We start from the raw sequence: 20,226 nt of genomic DNA, 5'->3' as shown, positions 1-20,226 counted from the left end.
TCTTACAACCCTCCTAACCAACTGGAACTAGAAGATATAGCTTCGGACTTAACATTTTTGACAGATTATGCTGGACACGGCTAGGTGATGTTCAGTCCTCAGGATAGCTCTTTCTCTCTTGATGCAGATGGGTTTATGACACTTCTATTATTAAAGCATTAAGAAGGGAGCTAAACCAAACCCAAAACTGGTTCAGCAATAGACTTTTTTTGCCAAAATGAAAATCAAGTCTTATTTGTCCTTACAAAATTTTGTAAAACTTTAAAAACTTCAGGTACAACAGGAACTGAAAATGATTAGATCCACTTCATTCAGTCCTAGAACTGGAAAAAGCCTGTCAATTTATTAATAGGTATATATTCATCTATTATTAACCTTTACAGCATCAAATCTAGTATGCATCCAGTAACTCCTATTCTATGGTGATGCTGAGGGCTGGGTGGGGGGGTGGCTTTTTTTTTTTGGTTCTTTTTAAGATCTGATTCCACTGGTTACTCAACTATTTGGAGTTCTTGAACACTGCTCTACTTTTCTGTATTTATATCAAGAAATTTCAGCAAAGTATGATTTCACCTGACTAAGTAGGTTTTCCATAGCTATACAAGTTAGGAATCTCTTGATTACATGAACAGAAGTAGTATTTTTACACTTAAATCCCTGTATTTTCTATCAATTTTAAAATATTCAACACATTCGATGAAGAGGGATGCATTAGCTCTTTGGTACTGCCAAGAGAATTTATAGAATGGAAGTATCAAATTGTTTGGTCTTATCTTAGTGCCTTGAAATAATTTCAGATTATCATAGCTTCTATTGTTTTGAATGATTTCACGTATAATAGTTACTTTACAAATTATGAAGGAAAACCTCACCTGCTGTGTAATGCTGTCTTCCTACATCTCCACTGCTGCTGCTACTACCAAGACTAGTAGTGCTTTGTGCAAGTTCACTTGAAATTAGCCCTGGGACTCCTGTTCTTGATGACAGACTATCTCCTAAAATATTATCTTCAAAACCAACAGGAAAAGTAAAGTCTGATCGATTGTTTTCTTCCTTTAACACAGCAACAAAAGAAAAAAAGAATCACTATTTTCAGTGCATCTAGATCCATTGTTTTACTTCCATCTTTATCATAATAAATAATTCAAGTAGCAGATTAAGACACAACCTTAATGTACAGAATTTATTACATATAAACTAAATCTAGGCAATCCAAGAGAAGAGCAGTGAGAATATTTAGCTGAGGATCAAACTGAATGATAACCAAAGTGACAGAAGAGAACTTCTTTATTACAAGCAGAACAGGACAAATGGAACAGAACTTGGGATTTGGAAGGCTGACATTAAGCAAGAGAGAAGAATGGCAGAAGTTATCAGAAAAATATAATCCAGTTTTGAAGAGGTAAGATTTTGAGAAAGCCATGAAACATACCAGAAAAAATGATGCAACAGTAACACAGTAACTTCTCATTGACATAGGCAAAAAAGTTCAAAAAATTTATGAAAAATGTCTATTGTATTTAGTAGAAAGGGCCCTATTGGTAACATCAGTTAAATCTGTTCCAAGCAGAAATAACAGCTATCTGTAAGACAGCTGTCTCTCCCCACTTCTTCTATGGAAGTGAGGGAAAGAAGGGAGAATTTAAGAAGGGAATCAAGAAGCTATTAAACAGCCTGAAGCTGGCAGATAAATGATCTTTAAAGACAGAGACTGGAAACAGAGGTTAGGTGAATCAAGCAGAGGTTTTCTAAAGAGAAAAAAAAGCATGTTTGGAGACACAATAACAACATGTATATGGAGAGGAGGAAGTTATAAAATTCATCCCTTCATCTCCTTTTTGGTTCATGTCCTTATACTCTGAAATGTTTTACTCAAAAAAAGAAAAAAACCAAACCACTAACAAAAAAACCCACCACTCCCCCACACCCCTACACCCCACTCTGCTGATTAACCTGCAGGAAACCTAACATTTAGCTTCCAAATTCCTGAAGAGTGTGTTTACTATAGCTTAGGCTGTCCTTCAGTGCTTCCAATTTTAATCCTCACCAACCTGACCTCTTAGGTTTCTAAAATTCAGTTTGTCTTTGCCATTTTTTTTGATTGCTTGTTTTTTAAATAAGCATGAAGAATCATATAACTTAAGGTGATCTAATTTTGTCCTTATTAGGGCTTTTATGTTGCAGTTTCTTAAAAGAATAAGAAAAATATTTTTTTGAGAAAAGTCAAAATTCCAAGGTTATTGTTTCCAGACCATCTAAATTACTTTCCTTGTTTCAAGTGGCATTACAAAGCCATTCCCCAGACAAAACTCCACCACAGAAAAAAATACAGTTTTTCTTAGCTAATATTAAGTATTGACTTTTAAATATCTTATGGTTTAATCTTCTGGAGAGAGATGCTATTCCTCCTCAGCCTCTCACTTTGCCTCCCAAAATTTTTCATATTGAAATATACTTGCCTCATCATCTGAGTAATTATATGCTGAGGTTACAGCTCCCCACATTTTACTGGCCACATTGGCAGCCTGTTTCATGCCTGACTTCAGAACATCCATTTTCGGCCCAGACAGTATATTGTCTAACTTCAGATTTGATAAAGTTGTTACAACAGATCCTAATGAGCCATGTGGAGAAGAACGACCAAGTCCTGTTAGGGAGGAAGACCGCTCCTTTTGAACCCGTGGATGGGTTTGTTGCTTTGGTCGTCCAGTGAACGTTTTGGATCTGGAGACAGAAGGACTTCTCCGATTTTCATAGGACTCAGGAGGTGGTGGGATGGGATCCAACGGCAGGCTTGATCTCCTTTCTTGGGAGTGGCCAAGTGTACCAGAGGTTTCTGCTTCCCTGACTGGCTTGTGCAGTTCCATGCTGGGAAACTTGCTCCCCAAGGGATTCTTCATATTCATATAGCTCTCTATTTCATCTGCCAAATTGCGTGCTGCAACTGGTGACATTAGTTTTTCCTCAGGTTCCGGATGTCTTGGTTGCATGCTGTCAGTAGCCAGCAAAGATAAAGGGTCCAAGCCCACTTCAACATCTTCCCTTTCAACAGGCTTAACCACTCCATAAAAGCTATTCCTTTTAGTTGTTGCATCTTTGGATTCTGGTTTCTGGTTTCTGGACTCGCCTAACTGCTTGAGGTCCATGACTTCTACTGTGGTTACACTCTCATTGCCTCCATTCTCCAGATGCTCCTGCCCTTCCCCAGGTTCCTCCACCACTGGTGAAGACCTATGCTCTGATTCCCACTCTCTCTCGTTCACATGAATGTAAGTGTCACTTATACCAGAAACCTGCCGGTCACCAACACTGTCAAAGCTGTGGGATTTATCAGTATGAGGGGGTGAAGTTTTGGCTCCAGACAAAGCTGCTGTTAGGATCTTGGCATCTGCTCCCATCATTATTGCTATTTCTCTAGAGTGCAGGTCCAAGCTGCTTTTTTTCAGCAGCATTCCTGCCCTACTTTCACTGCTGAAACTGCAGCTTCTCTCTGAAAAGAGCTTCTGCCTCTTCTGTCCTTTTTCACTTGATTTCTTAGCAGAAATGTCAAAGACATCTTCAACTGAATTCTGAGCTAGAAACAAGGGGCTAGAACCCATTCCTGAAAGAGAAAAGGTATTAATATGGTATCCATAGCCATCAAGAACTGGTCATTTATTTCCTGAAGGCATGTGGTCTCCTCACCAGTGAGAAAACTGTGAATGCCATTAAACTTCCACAATCTCAAGTTATCTATTAACAAGTTACACTACTATTTGCTATTTGTTTTACTGGCTGCAAAAGTATCTTGCAGATCAAAACCCTGTAAGGTCAAAGCCTTGTCTGGTTCATTCTGTATAAGGACTCTACTTTCATCCCCTGTACAGCTCCCCAGGTGAGAGTAGATACTACATCTATGAACTAAAGGAACATACAAATATAGGTTAGAATGCAGTCTGTATTCTTTTTTTCTTTTTTTGGTACAGAGCTGTATTCAAACAGATTTATACATCAAACTCCATAGCTCATCCCAGTTCTGAAGATGACCGCTGTGTCTGTCTGTACAACACAGAAGCATGATTTTATTTATGGCAACATCATATGCAAAAAATAACTACAAGTTAGCATTTGTAAAACACTAAATATTCTCATTCCCTCAGGGCAATTTATGCCCTGAAAACTGTTAGCCAGGCAGAAACCTTGACTTGTCATTACTTCTACAAGAACGGTAATTCTACTATATAGGGATCCTAACAAAGGACCTGATGTACTATGGCCACATCCTAAGGTTGTTTCAATCTCATGCTGATGCTGTTTTTTGTCTAGTCGTCAGCCCTCATAACTGTCAAAAAGTTCTTGTCCACTCCTTGTCCGAGATTCAATCCTCTGCTATCAGCTATATGTTGACTTACCACTTAAATCCCCAGCTGCTGAGCAACCTAGCTACACAAATATTGAGAAATGGCCTTAGTCAAAAACAAGCACGATGGAACAGGGGAAGGCCCAAGATTTGGCTCTTACATACTTACAGATCATCCTCCTCATAAGTCTCCAGAGACGTAAATAAATTTTCTGTGTCACAAAGAAGGCATGCATTGTCTCCAGATTAAACGTAGGGAAAAGTAAGCCATGGAGAAATGAAGCTACTTCTCCAAGGTCAGCGACATTCAGGTGACAAAGTCAAGAGTAGAGACTCTGATTCTCTTGGCTTTCTAGTACATTACTGAAACACAGTGAATGTGGGATGGGAAATACTGATATTAATCTAGTCAATAGTGGTTTCTCACCACAGAATATACAGGCTCCTCCTAAGCCATCTGCAAAGGATAACTAGGGAAAGCAAAGGTAGGGCCAAACACTCGCACCTCTCATACAAATTTTGTTTCTTTACATGACATCAAAAAGGTGCAAAACAGTGTACTACAACAGGCTGAGAACTTCAGCAAGCTTTGTTTTACCCAGTGACTCACCACCACTGTTTTTCCTTCTGCTATCAAAAATGCCAGATGGAACTTTCACAATACTGTTACCCCAAGCAGGTGGGTCTGTTAGACTGCGAGTGTCTATATTCATCTGCTGCTTTTCACCAGGCTCTCCCGTACCACAAACCTCTAGAAGAAAGAGAATGTGAACTTTAGTTCACTTCATTTGCACACATAATTTCATTTGCACTGTTACGGAAAATGCATACTCACTGTTCCCTCCTGCAATTACTGCCTAAAGGATCAGTCCTACCAGGTACTCAATATTTCCTGGAAGATGATGATACACAGTATCGTGCAGAGACTGCTTAGTTGTTTACAAGATCAGAGCCTGTGCTAATTACTTCCCTTGGTATTTTTGCAACCCAACTAAAGCAGAGGGGGAACAGCACAATTCTCAGTTTTTCATGCAGGGCTATTAGTACAATGACAGCATTAAAAACCTCTAACTGACATTAAAGGGTTCAGTAACACATAATATGACACAAATTCAGTATTGGGGAATTTAAAATATAGGAAAACAAAGGATACAATCTGGATAGAAGAAAGAGGACAGGAGATGACTACATGCTACAGCATGGCAAAGTTTTTAGCAAGAAATACTGTCTTTTACTAGGTCAACTAGCATAGCTGAAAAACATGGTGAAGTTTTCAAACATATAAATGAAAGGAATGAAACACAAAGAATGGTATATGCACGAAAACTTGTCCAACCTTTTCGTATATATTAGATTAGTTTAATAAAACACACTCTCTCTACTAATATGTGTTCTATTGCTTCTCATTAGTGCACAGCAGAAGTCCACCAGATTCTATAAGGTTGTATTTCAACTCTGGCAACATTATGAATTCAATATATTAAGTATTTTTGGTACTTGGATGGATGAAGCAGCATTATTAAAAAAAGTGTTAATTGGTGCAAATATGCATACTTCACCTCCTATTATATCTTCAACTTTAGAAAAAGTATCTTTCTCTACTTGTGTTTCAGTTGCATGAAGACCATCTCCATCATCCCTTACAAGTTCATCCTTGGATCCATAGCCTTGGTCTGACTGACCACCTGTAAGAAGGAACACAAACAAGTGTCTCAAAGTTGTTTCTCTCTCCTAAACTTGTTTTTCAATAAGAAAAAAATCAAAGAACAGAAGTTCATTTGTGTCACATTTGGTTTTGCCACAAAAAATTCAGAATAAGATCACCAAAATGCCTAATATGTGCACAAATCTACTTGGTGATAGCTGAGATAATTAGAAAAGTCAGTTTGGATATTATAGCATTACATTAAATTATTACATTAAACCCAAGTTATCCCTCCAGGAGTGCTATAGTCACTAAATAACTTCAATGTATTTTATGAAACCCCATAGAAATATCTCCTTTCATGCCTTTCTCCTCTCGCTAGGGAGAAATAGTTCAGTTTTGGGCAAACTAAATTCTCATATGTATATACAAAAGAAATTCACACCCTCACACTAATTAAATCAACTTCTAACAGCGATAAGATTTCTAAAACACCTACTATAAGCTACGCTGTATCTTTGTGTTATAGTGTAGCTGTACAATGTAATATAAAATATTTAAAAACTAAATAGTTAAAAGAGGTCTACTACACCATAATACCAGTTATGCTCAACAGCTATAATACATTCTTGAAAATTCAATTTACAGTAGCCCAAAAATCTGCCACAGAAAACAAATGAACAAGGCCCCCTTTACTTGGTTACTTTTCATTTCAAGTGCTTCTGCTTACGTGAAAATAAACAAATAGTATTTGGGACATATTCCATAGCACATTAAACAGGATTTTTTTTTTTATATGCCTCAGAACACCTGCTAGGGATACAAGATAGCATTTAAAAAAAATGAAAGTGTTATTCAGTATGACATTGAAAGGTATTAGAAGGCTCCAAAAACTTCAGGACAGAACTTCAGGATATAAAAACACAGATATAATATATACTACTGAAGTAATTTTAACTCCAAAGTGTAAACAGGTAGAAAATTAAATTAAAAAGTTTGAGCAGCCAGCAATTAACACATTTGGCTACCGAGTTAGAAAATCTCTTTATATAAAAGAGAAGTAAGTTCTGAAATTCTTTGGTCCTTATTTTCTCTCTGTCATCACTTCAGTGATGTTAGTCTCTCTCTTTTGCACAGAATGAAAATATCCTACCAACAAATGGGCAAATTACCTGCAGAAGTAACATTCAAGGGTAGAATTAATGCACACGTGCATCCAAGGCTTCACACCATACAAGTCTGCACCCCACACCATGATAGCCAAGGACAAATGCAGCACCCAAGAGACAGCAAAGAGCAAAAAGCAGAGCAACAAAGAGCAGAGAGAAGGAAAGTTCAGTAAACTAGACAGGCATATTGAATGAAGCACAGGAATCAGACTCAAAATTCTCTTTAAAGAAGGGCTCAAGATATTAAAAACATGGAGAATGTGCAAGAATCATTTGCAGAATAAGTTGAGGTACACATACATAGGTGATTTAGTTGAAACTGTGCACAGGTAGGATGTAATCAGTATTAAAATAGATATGAAGAAACATGAATTCGGTCTTGTCATATCAAGTGATTAACTTTCTGTGCACTCTTTCTACTCCAATTTATCTGGAAGAGCATGTGCCATATTAAGGGAGAGCTTCTCTCCAGATTATCAACTGTCCTTCCTCTCCCAGAGTCTCAAAGGTTTAGATCATTTATATTTATTCCCAAATTTGGCAACTACTTGTAAGAAGTCTGAATACGGATTTTAAAAGCATGGACCATCATGACAAATATAACGCATACTAGTTTCAGGAATTCTAATTAGGCCTTTCCTGATTACCATCAAGGAACATTTGAAAGCGTTATCTCTAATCACCCAAGCAACTTTTACTTGTTTCCTTATTAACACAGATAAAAGTTTTACTCAAACAGACTATCATTTCTATGAATACACAATAACACATATAAATTGAAAAGACTCAGTTGTCCAAGACTTTGTACCTTTTCTGAAAATCTAGCACAAAATGCAAGGCTCATGACACCATTTTATCAGCAAGACAAGTTTACAATAACAGTACTTCTGCTATGATTCGCTCTTGACTAAAGAAGAAGTGCTGATTATGATAAAGAAATAATATTCAACAAGAGTATATTTCTTTCTCTTTACATATATTTTTATTCTCTACATCCTCAAGAGGGTGAAGGCAGTAGTGGAAAATCAACAGCAGACTAGAAAATTTTGCCGTTTGGGGGGACTGTTAGTAGTGAAACCCAGCAGAATCTAGTACCTGTGCTAGAGTGATTATCAATGGAATCAAGCCTGACTAAGTCTCTGACGAAGAGTGTGTGCTCCCCACTGTTAGCATCATTAGAACTATCCACGCTACCATGGCTCACCATGTCCCCATCACTTCCACCTGTGGTATTCTGCAGAGCTAAAGACATGAATGAGAGCTGGTTAGTAAGAAAGGCTTAAAATTTCAGATTTTCAAATAAATCTGACCTCTTCAGACAACAGTAAATACTTTTGGTTGTGCAAATTAAAATAAGAATATGGAATTCTAGCAATAGGATTTAGACAATTCATTCTTCAGTGTGGGACAGATATTCTGATATTGTTTAAAGAATCAAGTTAGCAATTATCCATTTTTATACGTTTTAGGAAGGATTTTCCCACCTGTAAAAGCCACAATGTTAGATGCAATCCCTCAGAAAGCATGTTGCACTTTTTTTCAGTGGAAACAAATCCATTTGAGCTAACGTATTACCTGATATCACAGCGACTCGTGAGCTCTGCGTTGCTTTCTTTAGACACTGCCTAAATTGTGCTGTGCCACGAACTACATTTCGTACCTTTGTCCACAGAAATATGCCACTGCGACTACTGCTAGGCCAAGGAGACTCTAAAACCGCCTACAAAAATAGAGATGTTACAGTAACCAGGGTACAGTAACAATGTTAAAGTAAGATACACAGTACAGTATGAAGCTTCTCTTTTTGTACTCTAAGAAAAAAAGACATTTCCTTTCAAGGGTGTTAAGAAGGACAATTATTTGAATCTTTATGAATTGTTCCCTTTTATCCCACAGCTCTGAACAGAATAGTTGAGTGACAGTGAACTATGGATGAAGTAAACAAGATGACTCTTGTTCTTATTCATATACTACAGGAGCAACAATAGACTACAATAGTAGCTCTTTTCCTATTATTTTCTCTAGTTTAGATTACTATGAAGTTCTGTCAGAACATTACAGGAATCTGGAAGCAAGGAAAAGAGAAGGCTATTTCAGCTAGCTGAATCGCAGCCTTCATTAATCATGCATGGATCCTGCTACCGTAAGGGATAGATCTGGGAAGAGACAGGTTCCAAAGCTTTAACGTGGAAGCACTAGATAGGTACCAAGGCTTGGAAATGGAAACACTATACATATATATTTCAACAGAATTGTTGGTTAGCTAACCAGCACAGGAAGATAAATGTAAAAAACATAAAACTCATAAACCACAGATCAAGTGTAGTGTAAGCATGCCTGAAAGGACTGCTTGCCCAACAGAACACGCAAAACCACATACAGAGCTAAGAAAAGATCTTCAAGATGTGCTATGGGACAAGGGGGTGGCAAGAGCAGCAAGGCAGACTTCAGTCCAGTGTCGTCATCAAGATTTCTCTTACCTTATTGTAATAACCGTAAGTGATGGCATTTGGCTCTATTCCAGCATTTTTCATTTCAAAGAGGACTCTCACAGCTTGAACAGGTTGACCCCACAGTCCACAGAGCTGCATTACAACTCTATAGCAGACCTGACGAGATACAGAAATCCAAAAATTGATTGACGACAAGAGTTCTGAAGCAATTTAAGCTCTGCCCTAATTTTGAACTGTTATACATGTATAAAGGGAGAGTCATGTGAATGCAGCTACTCAATATGTAATACTCAACAGCCAGAGGAGGGAGCAAAAATTAAACAAGAAATCATACGTGAGTAGAAATAGCATCAGCAGCTGCTGAGAATGCTAACATTTTTTCCACTTGGCTCTTCTGTTTGCCAAACAGAAGAGAGAAGGAAACACGCAAAAGGAAGGATAACCTGCTTTTGTATGCCTGTGGATACTACTGAAAGTATGGAATGATGTACACAGACAAAAATAAATAAAAAATTTAAAAAATTTAAAAAAATCACATTATCCCTTCATTCAGTAAGGCTGCAAAGCATTAATTCAAAGTACATTTTAAAAACCAGGATATGCAAAACTTCCTTCTGATAGAATATTGGAAAAAGACTAGCAGCACAAAGTTGGAGTACCTAACCCAGCTGACTCTGTGCTGTTGATGAGAGGAACTGAATTTTCATTTGCCCTGGTTAGGCACACCTTCTTTAACACCATTTCACAGTGGCTTTGAAACAAGTCAAACCAAAAATCTATAAATCTTTTCAACCTGGTGGTGGTGGTGAAATACACCACATTTACACTTTACCTTCTACTACACATTTGTGGTAATGATTTTTTTTTATTATTATTAATACTTACCTCATCTAGTGGCTCCACATCAGTTTTCCTCATTTTAATGAGGACATCGTATGCCTGCTGCAGTGCTCTGACCTTGGGATGGGCAACTCTGATGTAGGCTGGCAGACAAATAAACCATAAGCTGTAACTATGACTGAAGAGACATTTAGCCCATTGTGGGGGGCTTAGGTAGTACTTCTTGGCTAACTTATGGGCTGTTTTTATCTCCTGCAGAGATGAAACAAAACAAAAAAGGAAGACAAAGATGGAACATCCTGAAGCTGAAGACCATTACTGATTCAGATACTGGCTTCTTAAAGGTAAGCATTTAACAATTATGGACAAACATTAAACTGAAGCTCCCTTCTTAGCACTCCCTTATTAAGGCTCTCTATAAGTCAAAACTAATATCAGAATTAATTCTCTTTTTCTCCATACAAGCTTTCATTCTACCTTCCTTTTTTAATATTACAGCCTAAAGCTTAAAAAAAGGTTTAGCACTAAACTGTAATCTCAGCAACTGAAATTGTTGCTTTCTGTTTCTTTTCTTTGGAAGTATTGTTACTCAGTAGTTACAAAGGCCTACTCTTCAACAACGTAATTTGTAGTATAAGTAAGTAGCAGCAATTTTACTAAACAACTACACATCTTCTAGTGTTCATAGAGATTACAGTAAGACTAATCTGACCTGTTTTGTCCTCTTTGCCATGAGTGCTGGACTGTTTGAAACGCTGCATCCAGCTAGGTGTCTGCTGAAAGACAGCTTGAGCTCCAGTGGCCTGTCAAAGAGCTTGAAATCTAGTCGTGGGAAGTTCTTATAGCTATATATATAAAAAACAAAAAAAGTTGTTTCATATACTTGCTGGTAGCAGGAAACCCTCGCGAAGACAACTTGCATATGAAGAACATAGGCAGGAGAAGAAGAAAGCAGGAAAAAAAAAGAAGAATAGCGACATCAAGTCTTATTTACAAAGGCATCACAAGGAGATATTTTGGACATAGTATCTTAGTAGACAATGGAAACGAGAACCATATGGTCATCCATACCATTTAGGTCCTCTCTACTCAGCACTGGTGAGGCCACACCCAGAGAGCTGGGTCCACTTCTGGACTCCTCAATACAAGACAGACATGCAACTACTGCAGCAAGTCCAGCGAAAGGCTACTAAGAGGGACTGGGGCATATGTCTGAGGAGAGGCTGAGAGAACTGGGATTGTTTAGCCTGGAGAAGAGAAGGCTCAGGGAGATCTTATCAATAAGTATCTGAAGGGAGGGTGCCTAGTGACAGGACAAGAAGCTATGGGCACAAACTGAAACACAGGAAGCTCCATCTGAATATAAGGGGGGAGGGGGAACCAAAAAAAACAACAGAAACAACACTTTAATGTGAGGGTGACTAACCATTGTAACAGATTGCCCAGAGAGGTTGCGGAGTCTCCATCCTTGGAGATATTTAAAAGACATCTGGACACTGTCCTGGGCAACCTGCTCTAGGGGACCCTGACTGAGCCTGGGGTTGGATTATATGATCTCCAGAGATCCCTTCCAAGCTCAACCATTCTACGATACTGTGAATATCACAGGAGCACAGATGATGATTAACTAAGACAACAACTGGTAACAGAATCCTCATTACCTCTAAGAGACAGGTAGAAAAAGCATGCCCAGAGTGTCTGAAAACTCCGTATTTCCTGTACAAAGCTGAAAAACACTGAATGAAAGAAGTCTGAAGAGTGGAATGGGGCTTTAGTTCTCTGCCTTCATTGGCTGCAGATCAATAATACTGGGCACATCCATTACCCACCCCCCTTGTCCCTGCTGTGAACCAAAGACAGTGCACTGCAGGTTACTACAAAATATACATAAATGGTAGGAAAGTATTACTATGAAATTGGCAAGGAGTTACCGAAGAGTTAGCAAGAAAAACCCACTCACCCTCAAAAACACACACACTGACTTTTAGAATTTCAGAAGCTTACCAGAATCCAAGCAGATCACATGTGTTTAAACATTCTTCAGAACATTTTATTACGGAAAGTGTTGCACTAAAATTGAATATCTGTCCCCATGAGCATTCAAGTTCTCTACTTTCACCACAGTGAAACAACAATTAATAGCCATAATCTGGTTGTTTGACTTGTACCTGTATTTTGGTGCTCGGTCCTGTCCATCATCAGGGGGAGGTTCCGGTGGCATAATAAACACTGTGTGTTCGCTTTTTTGTGACTCATCAAGCTCAATCAACCGTGCATCCTCCACAGAGTCTACATCAATCTGAAAACACAGTTTATACAATTGGCTTTGGGAGAAGATGTCCATTTTAATTACATTTCTTTTAAATACTTAAATGCCAGGTCAACATTCATGTATTTTCACTTTTATTTCATGATCAAGTACAGCTAAGCATTCTGAGAGGCAAAGTACCTTCTCTCCTTTATCTGTTCCTTTATCCGGAAACAGCTAGGAAAAGAGAGAGAGAAGAGAGAGAAAGAGAGAGAGAGAGAGAGAAAAAGAAAGAGTTAAAGCTTCTTGTGAATTGAAAAAAAAAAATCCTAAATAATTTGAGTTATAGTTGTGACATTTACTGAGAAATCAAAGCAATGACACTAAACTGTCGTATTACTGTGGAAGCAATTCATCTCTATTTTGCTTTCAGCAAAGGAAGTATTTTTAAGAGGCAGCTATCAATAAACTTTATATCTATTGACATTATAAACCTAAAATCCTAAATCTGTAACAGGAAATCACCTTCGGTTAATTGGAAGAAACTGCTGTTTTGCAGATACTTTCAATATGACAACTGAAGTATGCAATACAATAATAATTTAAGTGTGCAACATATGAATAATCTGCAGATTATAGCCCGTACAATAACATGAAATAATCAAAAGTATATCATTTAATATTATTAATATTTGTTTTCACCTTTTCTATGCAGTCATCAAAAAATGCCAAGCCAGTATCTTTGTCACTCACAAAACTGCACTCTTCAATAAATCTGCTGAATATCTGCGTTTTGGTGAGATGCGTGTAAAACTTTGTATAGGCACGATCTCGACTTTTTAAAAATCCTGGTTAGAAAAGAAAAGGAACACACAACTAAATACTAGTTACAAGTTCCATAAGAAGCTAACATTTAAAGTGTCAACAGGAAAAAAACAACACTTACAGTTCTATTAATCAAAGTGCCAGCTTTATTAACAAATAACTACTTAGCATCATTTTTATTCAGAAGATTAAAGTAATAGCTTTTATCATTAATTATTCCACATAGTTAACAAAGTATATGGCATACAATCACCCCACATGATCTGTTCCCTACATCTGTTTATTTTTCATGAAGGAAAAAAAGGAGGCAATGACCTCATATACAACCAGAAGTGCTAAAAATAAATAAACAAACAAAAAATTATGCATTAGCCTAAGAGATGCTGCGATTGAAAATATTTAAGACTTTCAAAACATTTGACTAAAAATCTGTTCTCAAATCTCTATTTCAAAAAATTAAAAAAACCCAAAAACACACCAGTGGCATTATTAGCCGGCATTCAACTCATGAATAGATCTGAAAAGTTAAGGTCATAAGGGAAGGAAAATGAGATAACAAAAGCAATAGTCAGCAAAGGTTATGTTTGTGATCTCTGCCCAGTTCTCTGTTTCCCCATTTGTATCAAGAGTATTAATTTGTTCTTTGTTACTAGGCCTCTGGCATTTTTGCTCTATACAATTTGAGAAATACTCTACAACCTCCAAGAGCTGCCAAGCAAGAGGGTATCACACGACTGAAAGATGATTCCTCTAACACCAGAGCAACTACAAAATTGGAATTCTCTTTCTGCATATCCATGTTCTAATCAGCTTCTAATACTTTTAGTTTATCCAATTACAACTTTAAATATTACAAAGAGTTGCACAATCAAATGGAAATTTGAACTTAAACAGCAGCTCAGCCCTAAAGCTTTAACACTGCCAATGCTCTCTGCAGCTGATCTGCCTCACGCTTACCTTGATGATCAAACAACGAATCAGCAGCAGTTGCTTTATTTGAAGGGGCCTGGGTGATTGGCTTGAGGAATGTTCTGTAACCCTTTAAAATAGATGCCATAAAGCGGAGAAAAGCTTCCTGGATCTCCATCTCAAGTTCAGTCATCTTCTTCTGCCAGGAGAAATCTGCCTCAATGGGAGTCATCTCTACTGCAGAGCCTTCTTGAGTTTTCCTGTGAACTAGTAAAGGGCAACACACACAATCCCATATTAAAATTCAGTGTATTAGAATAGGTAACTTCTGCAAGACATTGCAGACGGTTTTTTTCTTTTTTATACTTGCCAGTATTCAGAAGTGACAAATATTGGAAACAAGAGCTCTACTTATCCTGTGATTACATTCCAATTGGCCCAGTCTATATGAAAGGCAGCTACCTCAAGCGTTAATTATCTGTTTTCCTAGCCCATCTGGGCCTATGGGATATGAGATAATGAAGAGGATCTCAGCTGAGTTAATATTAATCATATACCCAACTAAATGTGGTCTTTCAGTAACACATCCACACAAACGCTGTCCTGATTACATGAAATTGCACATTCAAAAAAAGTTCCTAAAAATATTTTCCAAAAAGTCTTCCAACATTTTTGTGTACTAAAAGGCTGAAACAAGCAAAGGAGATTCACAGTTCACTCTTGCAACAAGCTGAAATGCACACAGTATCATAGTATTTAAAAACAAGTAGCAGGTACTGCTAAAAGTTTACCTCGGAGCACACTACATTTCTAAATTTGTCATTTTATTACAATTTAACAGCTTTCTTTAGCTCTACAGAAGTCAAAGGGCCGTCCTGCTACAGCTCTAAAATCTCTCATGCTCATACACTCATTTGAAATTGTTCCCAAACTGACATATTCTAGTAAACAGTTAAACTAAAATTGTTTATCCCAGATTTGTTTAGCCTGAGTTTCAAGGAACCTAGTTTCTAAAGTACAGTAATCATTTTCTTTTAATCCATACAACAACAAAATTTGTACAATTTCTTCTTGAATTTTTCCTCAGAAGGGTTCACTTACTGTACATTCTGCCAAAACAGAACTACTTAACAGACACCATTGGTTCTGCTGAAGTTAAAGTTTGGTGCTCAGTCCACAGCAGTTACATATGAGGTAGAACCAAAGTAAAAGTTGAGGTGTTATAACAGACTAAACAACAGCTACTTGCAAAAAAAAGAAAAATTATTAAAAATTGAGGATCTACCTTCTAAATACTGCATTTTCCTGTTTCTATAATTTACAAACACTGTATCTGTTAATACACATCTGAGCTTTCATCATCTCCTTTTCCAAAACAAGGCAACCCAGCATATGAACCACCTTATCTTAGAGCCCAACAACTTACCTTAGAGCCCAAAGGAGCAATACCTGAAAAACTGTAAAGTGCAGTTACAGCTTTGCTCTTACCTGTCCAGATCACTAGTTTGGAGTTTTTCCCAAGTACTCTGTCAAAATTTAGCTACTTACTGACTTTTCTACAAAAAAAATATCAAGTATCTGAGTTATTCAACAGTATCTGCACCAAGCTTATCCTGCTCATATCCTCCTTCCTTCTGTTATTTTTGACAGTAACTCAGGGTAATGTTTTAGGCCCACGTCCAAAAATGCGTTTCAGCTAAAGCTTCGCTTAAATATAATTTAAATATGATCCATGGCTAAAAAAGCTAGATATAGCTCAAATTTGAAGAAGTTCGAGCAAAGAAAACAAAAGTCTGGGGAAAAAAAAAAGAAACACACCACATACGATAGAGGCCCATATATTTATACATTAATTTTCATTTAAGATTTGTAGGTGTGTATCAGAAAATTTAGTAGTTTTCTTGGAATATTTGTTTTTCCCACTCTAGGCAGTTTCTCTTCTTACCCCTCCCCCCGCCTTTTTTTTGGATATATTTCACCTGCTGCCAGTTGTGGGTGCAGTTTCTTTAAGGTGCTGAGCAGACTTTTACAGGGCTTCTTAGGAAACTGTTTCCAGTTTGTGCTCTTCTTATCATCTGATCTAAAATACATGGGAGGAAAAAAGGATATATAATATCCATACAATATCTAAAAAATAGCTTCCACTGGACTCAATTACTTTATTTGCAGAACTTAACTAAAAAAGGAAGTTATATTGGAAATAAATCTTGCGACTGTCCCTTCTATCAAAAACAAAAGATGGAGAACATAACTGAAGAACCTAATATCCTCAGATATGGAAAAATCCTAATTGAATTATGAGTGGAACTTCCTCCAATCTGCAAGGAGGACTTGCAGTTAGACTTGATTTAGACTTTTTGGTTGGAGACTCACTTGGCTGATTTCCCTCTTAGAATCTTTATTAATCTTGTAAATATTGTTTAGGTACAGTAATCCATATGTGATTAATATGCAAAGTTTATACTATTGTAAACTTTACATACTGCTACTGATGCAAAACAAAGGCAGTTTGGAACACAACATGAACTTAAGTTACTGTAAAATGTTAAAAAACCAGTCTGGTAACTTTACAGTCACATGGTATATTACAGCCTGCCATACAATAATTCCGAATCCATTTCCAGAATAGGCTGGGCAGGGACTAGAAAGATTGGGAATGCAGTTCACAGTTTGAGAATTATGTAGCTGATTAAGCAGTGTAGTAAATTGGCTTAAACGGATACTCATCTTTGTTAGCAAGACAATGGGTACAATGCCAGACTTTGTTTAGCAGACTGATAAAAAGTGAGAGGGTTGGGAGTATATCCTGAGACCTTTAAGCCTTTTTCTGGAAGACCGTGGAGAATTTCTGCAGCACAGAGTACAGTGAACTAGCCACAAGACCTAAGTTTTCGCTGTCTGAGATGATGCTGTCACTGCTTGTTTTGCACTTTGCTCATTCAGTTATTTGCTAAACTGGCATAGGCACAGAACTTTTAAGATGGGAGCTGAAGTTTTTCCGAGTATTTAAAAAAAAAAAAAAAAAGAAAAAAAAAAGTGTGCTCAAGATTTCTTCTCCCTTCCCTCTCCCCATAATGGCATGCCTAAAAACAACAAAAGCATAAGCTGCACTGTTCCAAAAACAAAAGAGGAAAAATCTTGCCATAAAAATAAAACAAACTCTCAAATCTGTGCCCTAAAAAGGTTACTTTCCGTAAGGAGCTTTCAATGTTACTTTCACAGAGACAGTTAAAAACATCCAACAATAGACACTAAAGAAGACGCTGAATGAATAAAAGGCATTTGGCATTTTTTGGCAGTAAATAAAGCTTCAGCCTATCATAAAGAAGATACTAGCAAAATTGCTCTCAAAAGACAGACCGATGTACTACAAAATACTGAGGTATTATCCTTCAGTTATACACAACAGCAACACTGTTAAATGTTTTTACACCTAAAAATAATGCAACATCTCCACAGAAATAAAGATGGGCAACAAGAGATGTTGATAAAACAAAAGAAAGCATTACTGCAGGGAGCATCTTCACTCACTAATAATGTAATACTTCAGAATCCTACATTATCATCAACACAAAGTGCTTTATGGAGATTTGATTTTACATAAGACAAAAATTTTTACAAGATAGAAAAATACACCCATTTTACAGTTAAAAGAAATACTTGTATATGAAGCAAGTACCAACAGCTCATATTTAATAAAGTCAACAGTTACAGATATTCAACTGTGCTGTAAGTCAAAACTGACAGAAGTGAGCGCCCATACAAGATAGGCAACAACAACCAAAAAGATCAGCTGACTAGGTGTTTTTTTTTTCTTTTTTAAGTCCTTCCCCTCCTCCTCAAAGATAGCAAAGGAAAAGGTTCTAAAATCTTTTCAGTGGAATGACTCATGAGATGCCAGCCCCAGCAGATTTTTAGTTCAGTAACCAGTATGCAATCCAAGTAAGGTTTATACTTGGTCTTCCAATGACTCATTCCAACAGAATCTTGGCATTCACATCTGTCTATTAAATACCCTACTGTTCCTATCTACATCATTTTTCTGAAACCTACTCTTCAACTCCAATTCTACTTATGACAAAAACATTCAGGTATTTTTCACTAAAAACAATATCTTCATATAAATGAATTACCTTCTTCAAGTTTCTTCAATACATCCTTCTTTAAAAAACACTTGTTAAAATTATTCTTTTGGGTGTGTAATACTTTGAAATACACTGATGAAAATGATTTTTGCTGTGTTTTTTAATGAGGACAGAGGGAAGGAGAAAATAACAAGATGAAAAATAAAAAAGATGCTCCATGTACTATTTCCTTTGATGTTCCTAATAAAAAGAGGTGTTTCAGTAATTTAAAGGAAGCTTCAATAGAGCATCACAGGAAGGGTCTTCCTGACACAATGTAAAGCAGGAAAGCATTCAACTGACCCAGAGATGAAATGACCAATTCTAACTCAAGTGAGTAAAAATGAAAAATCAAGTCAGAGTTTAAAAAAAAAAAAAGTGACATGATACGACGTATATTTTCACAGAGAAAAGACATGCACTTTATGTAATGACACCCATCCTCACCTTGAGATATCTTAGATGTCTCTTTCTACTTACAATCTAAATAATCCAAAAATGAAACTTGATTTCATCAAGTTACTAAATTAAACACCATCATGTTTTCAAACTGATTATTCGCACCGTCATTTAAATCTGTTACAGAAAAAAGTAACTCTGAATCAGCTTCTCTTTTAGAAGCCACAAAGAAACTGCAACACCTTCAATTTCAGAAAACCATTGAAAACCAACAGGGAAAATGTTTCAGATTGAATGTAGTCAATACACAAAGTTCTGCATGATTTATCTTATGAAGAACTCAGCTCTTGTATATGAAAAGAATTTCCTTTAAAACATTCCTAAACAAAACACTGATTTAAGGTGCCCTGAGTGCAAGCCAGCATCAAAAGCTGTCCTAAGGGGTCCTGAAGCTTTAATATTCACACAAATATTCACTGACCACAGTCAGGTAAATCAAATCCAAAAGTGGTGGAGCAAAGTGAAAATGTGAGAAGTCATGTGGTATAAAACATGCAGTCTTTTTTCTCTTTTCTAGCTTATATCCTATTTCCCTAAAGAATACTACTAGAATTGGGAAAAAAAAAAAAGTTACCACTGTTACTTTTAGAGCAAAAATATATTTTAATTTGCTATGAAGCATTAGAAAAGAGAAAAAGGACAGGACAGGAACTAAACTGTATCAGACAAAACAGCTTTAATAAATTTGTATATGAATATTTCAGCAATCTTTCCATCCATAGGTAAATGTAAAAAAAACGCAGAACTTACATGTACACCATGTTTGTGTCTAAGTCAATGCACACAATATCCTGTGGTGGATCATACAGATCAAAGTATCGTGAATCTACTCCAACAATAAATGGAACAGGTGCACTGAGCACAGTGGCCAGAGACAAGGGACAGAGGGGGATGTATGGACATTGCCACTGAAATGGAAATATCATCTGAAATAAAAATTAAATGAAATCAACATATTAAAACAGGACAACAGACACTGCACAATAAAAAACAAGTGAAGCTGGTACATGCAGAAAGCTGAAATGAAATTGCTAAGAGCCCTGCTACATTGTCAGAAAAAACAGTCTTCAAGTCTGATCACTTATTAAAAGCACATTTCTTAATTATCTATTCAAAAATGTTGATCATTCCAACAGCTGTAAGAATTATAACATACCAGGGTACTTCAACTAAATGTTAGTGTCAGAAAAATGATTTAGTGTGTCAATTTTAACT

At 36.8% G+C, this 20,226-nt stretch overlaps 1 protein-coding gene across 5 annotated transcripts in view; it reads right to left on the bottom strand.

Annotated features, from left to right (window-relative positions):
* The window catches only part of DENND4C (DENN domain containing 4C), a 75,358-nt gene that overhangs the window by 17,941 nt on the left and 37,191 nt on the right, over positions 1-20,226 (bottom strand). For 4 of the 5 annotated variants that reach the window (XM_064502343.1, XM_064502342.1, XM_064502345.1 and 1 more), the window contains 15 exons: positions 19,762-19,937; positions 16,408-16,508; positions 14,477-14,695; positions 13,397-13,542; positions 12,896-12,931; positions 12,615-12,745; positions 11,159-11,291; positions 10,492-10,698; positions 9,634-9,762; positions 8,729-8,873; positions 8,249-8,395; positions 5,899-6,024; positions 4,950-5,090; positions 2,456-3,601; positions 873-1,049 (listed from right to left, as the gene is read on the bottom strand). In XM_064502343.1, the coding sequence (XP_064358413.1) occupies positions 873-1,049; positions 2,456-3,601; positions 4,950-5,090; positions 5,899-6,024; positions 8,249-8,395; positions 8,729-8,873; positions 9,634-9,762; positions 10,492-10,698; positions 11,159-11,291; positions 12,615-12,745; positions 12,896-12,931; positions 13,397-13,542; positions 14,477-14,695; positions 16,408-16,508; positions 19,762-19,937 (3,160 nt within the window). The remainder of the gene's footprint in view (positions 1-872; positions 1,050-2,455; positions 3,602-4,949; positions 5,091-5,898; positions 6,025-8,248; positions 8,396-8,728; positions 8,874-9,633; positions 9,763-10,491; positions 10,699-11,158; positions 11,292-12,614; positions 12,746-12,895; positions 12,932-13,396; positions 13,543-14,476; positions 14,696-16,407; positions 16,509-19,761; positions 19,938-20,226) is intronic. The other variant, XM_064502346.1, reaches the window with a different exon arrangement.

The sequence above is a fragment of the Dromaius novaehollandiae genome, chromosome Z, assembly GCF_036370855.1.
Source record: "Dromaius novaehollandiae isolate bDroNov1 chromosome Z, bDroNov1.hap1, whole genome shotgun sequence".
NCBI classification, from domain to species: domain Eukaryota; kingdom Metazoa; phylum Chordata; class Aves; order Casuariiformes; family Dromaiidae; genus Dromaius; species Dromaius novaehollandiae.
This window is presented reverse-complemented; position numbering and strand designations above follow the sequence as displayed.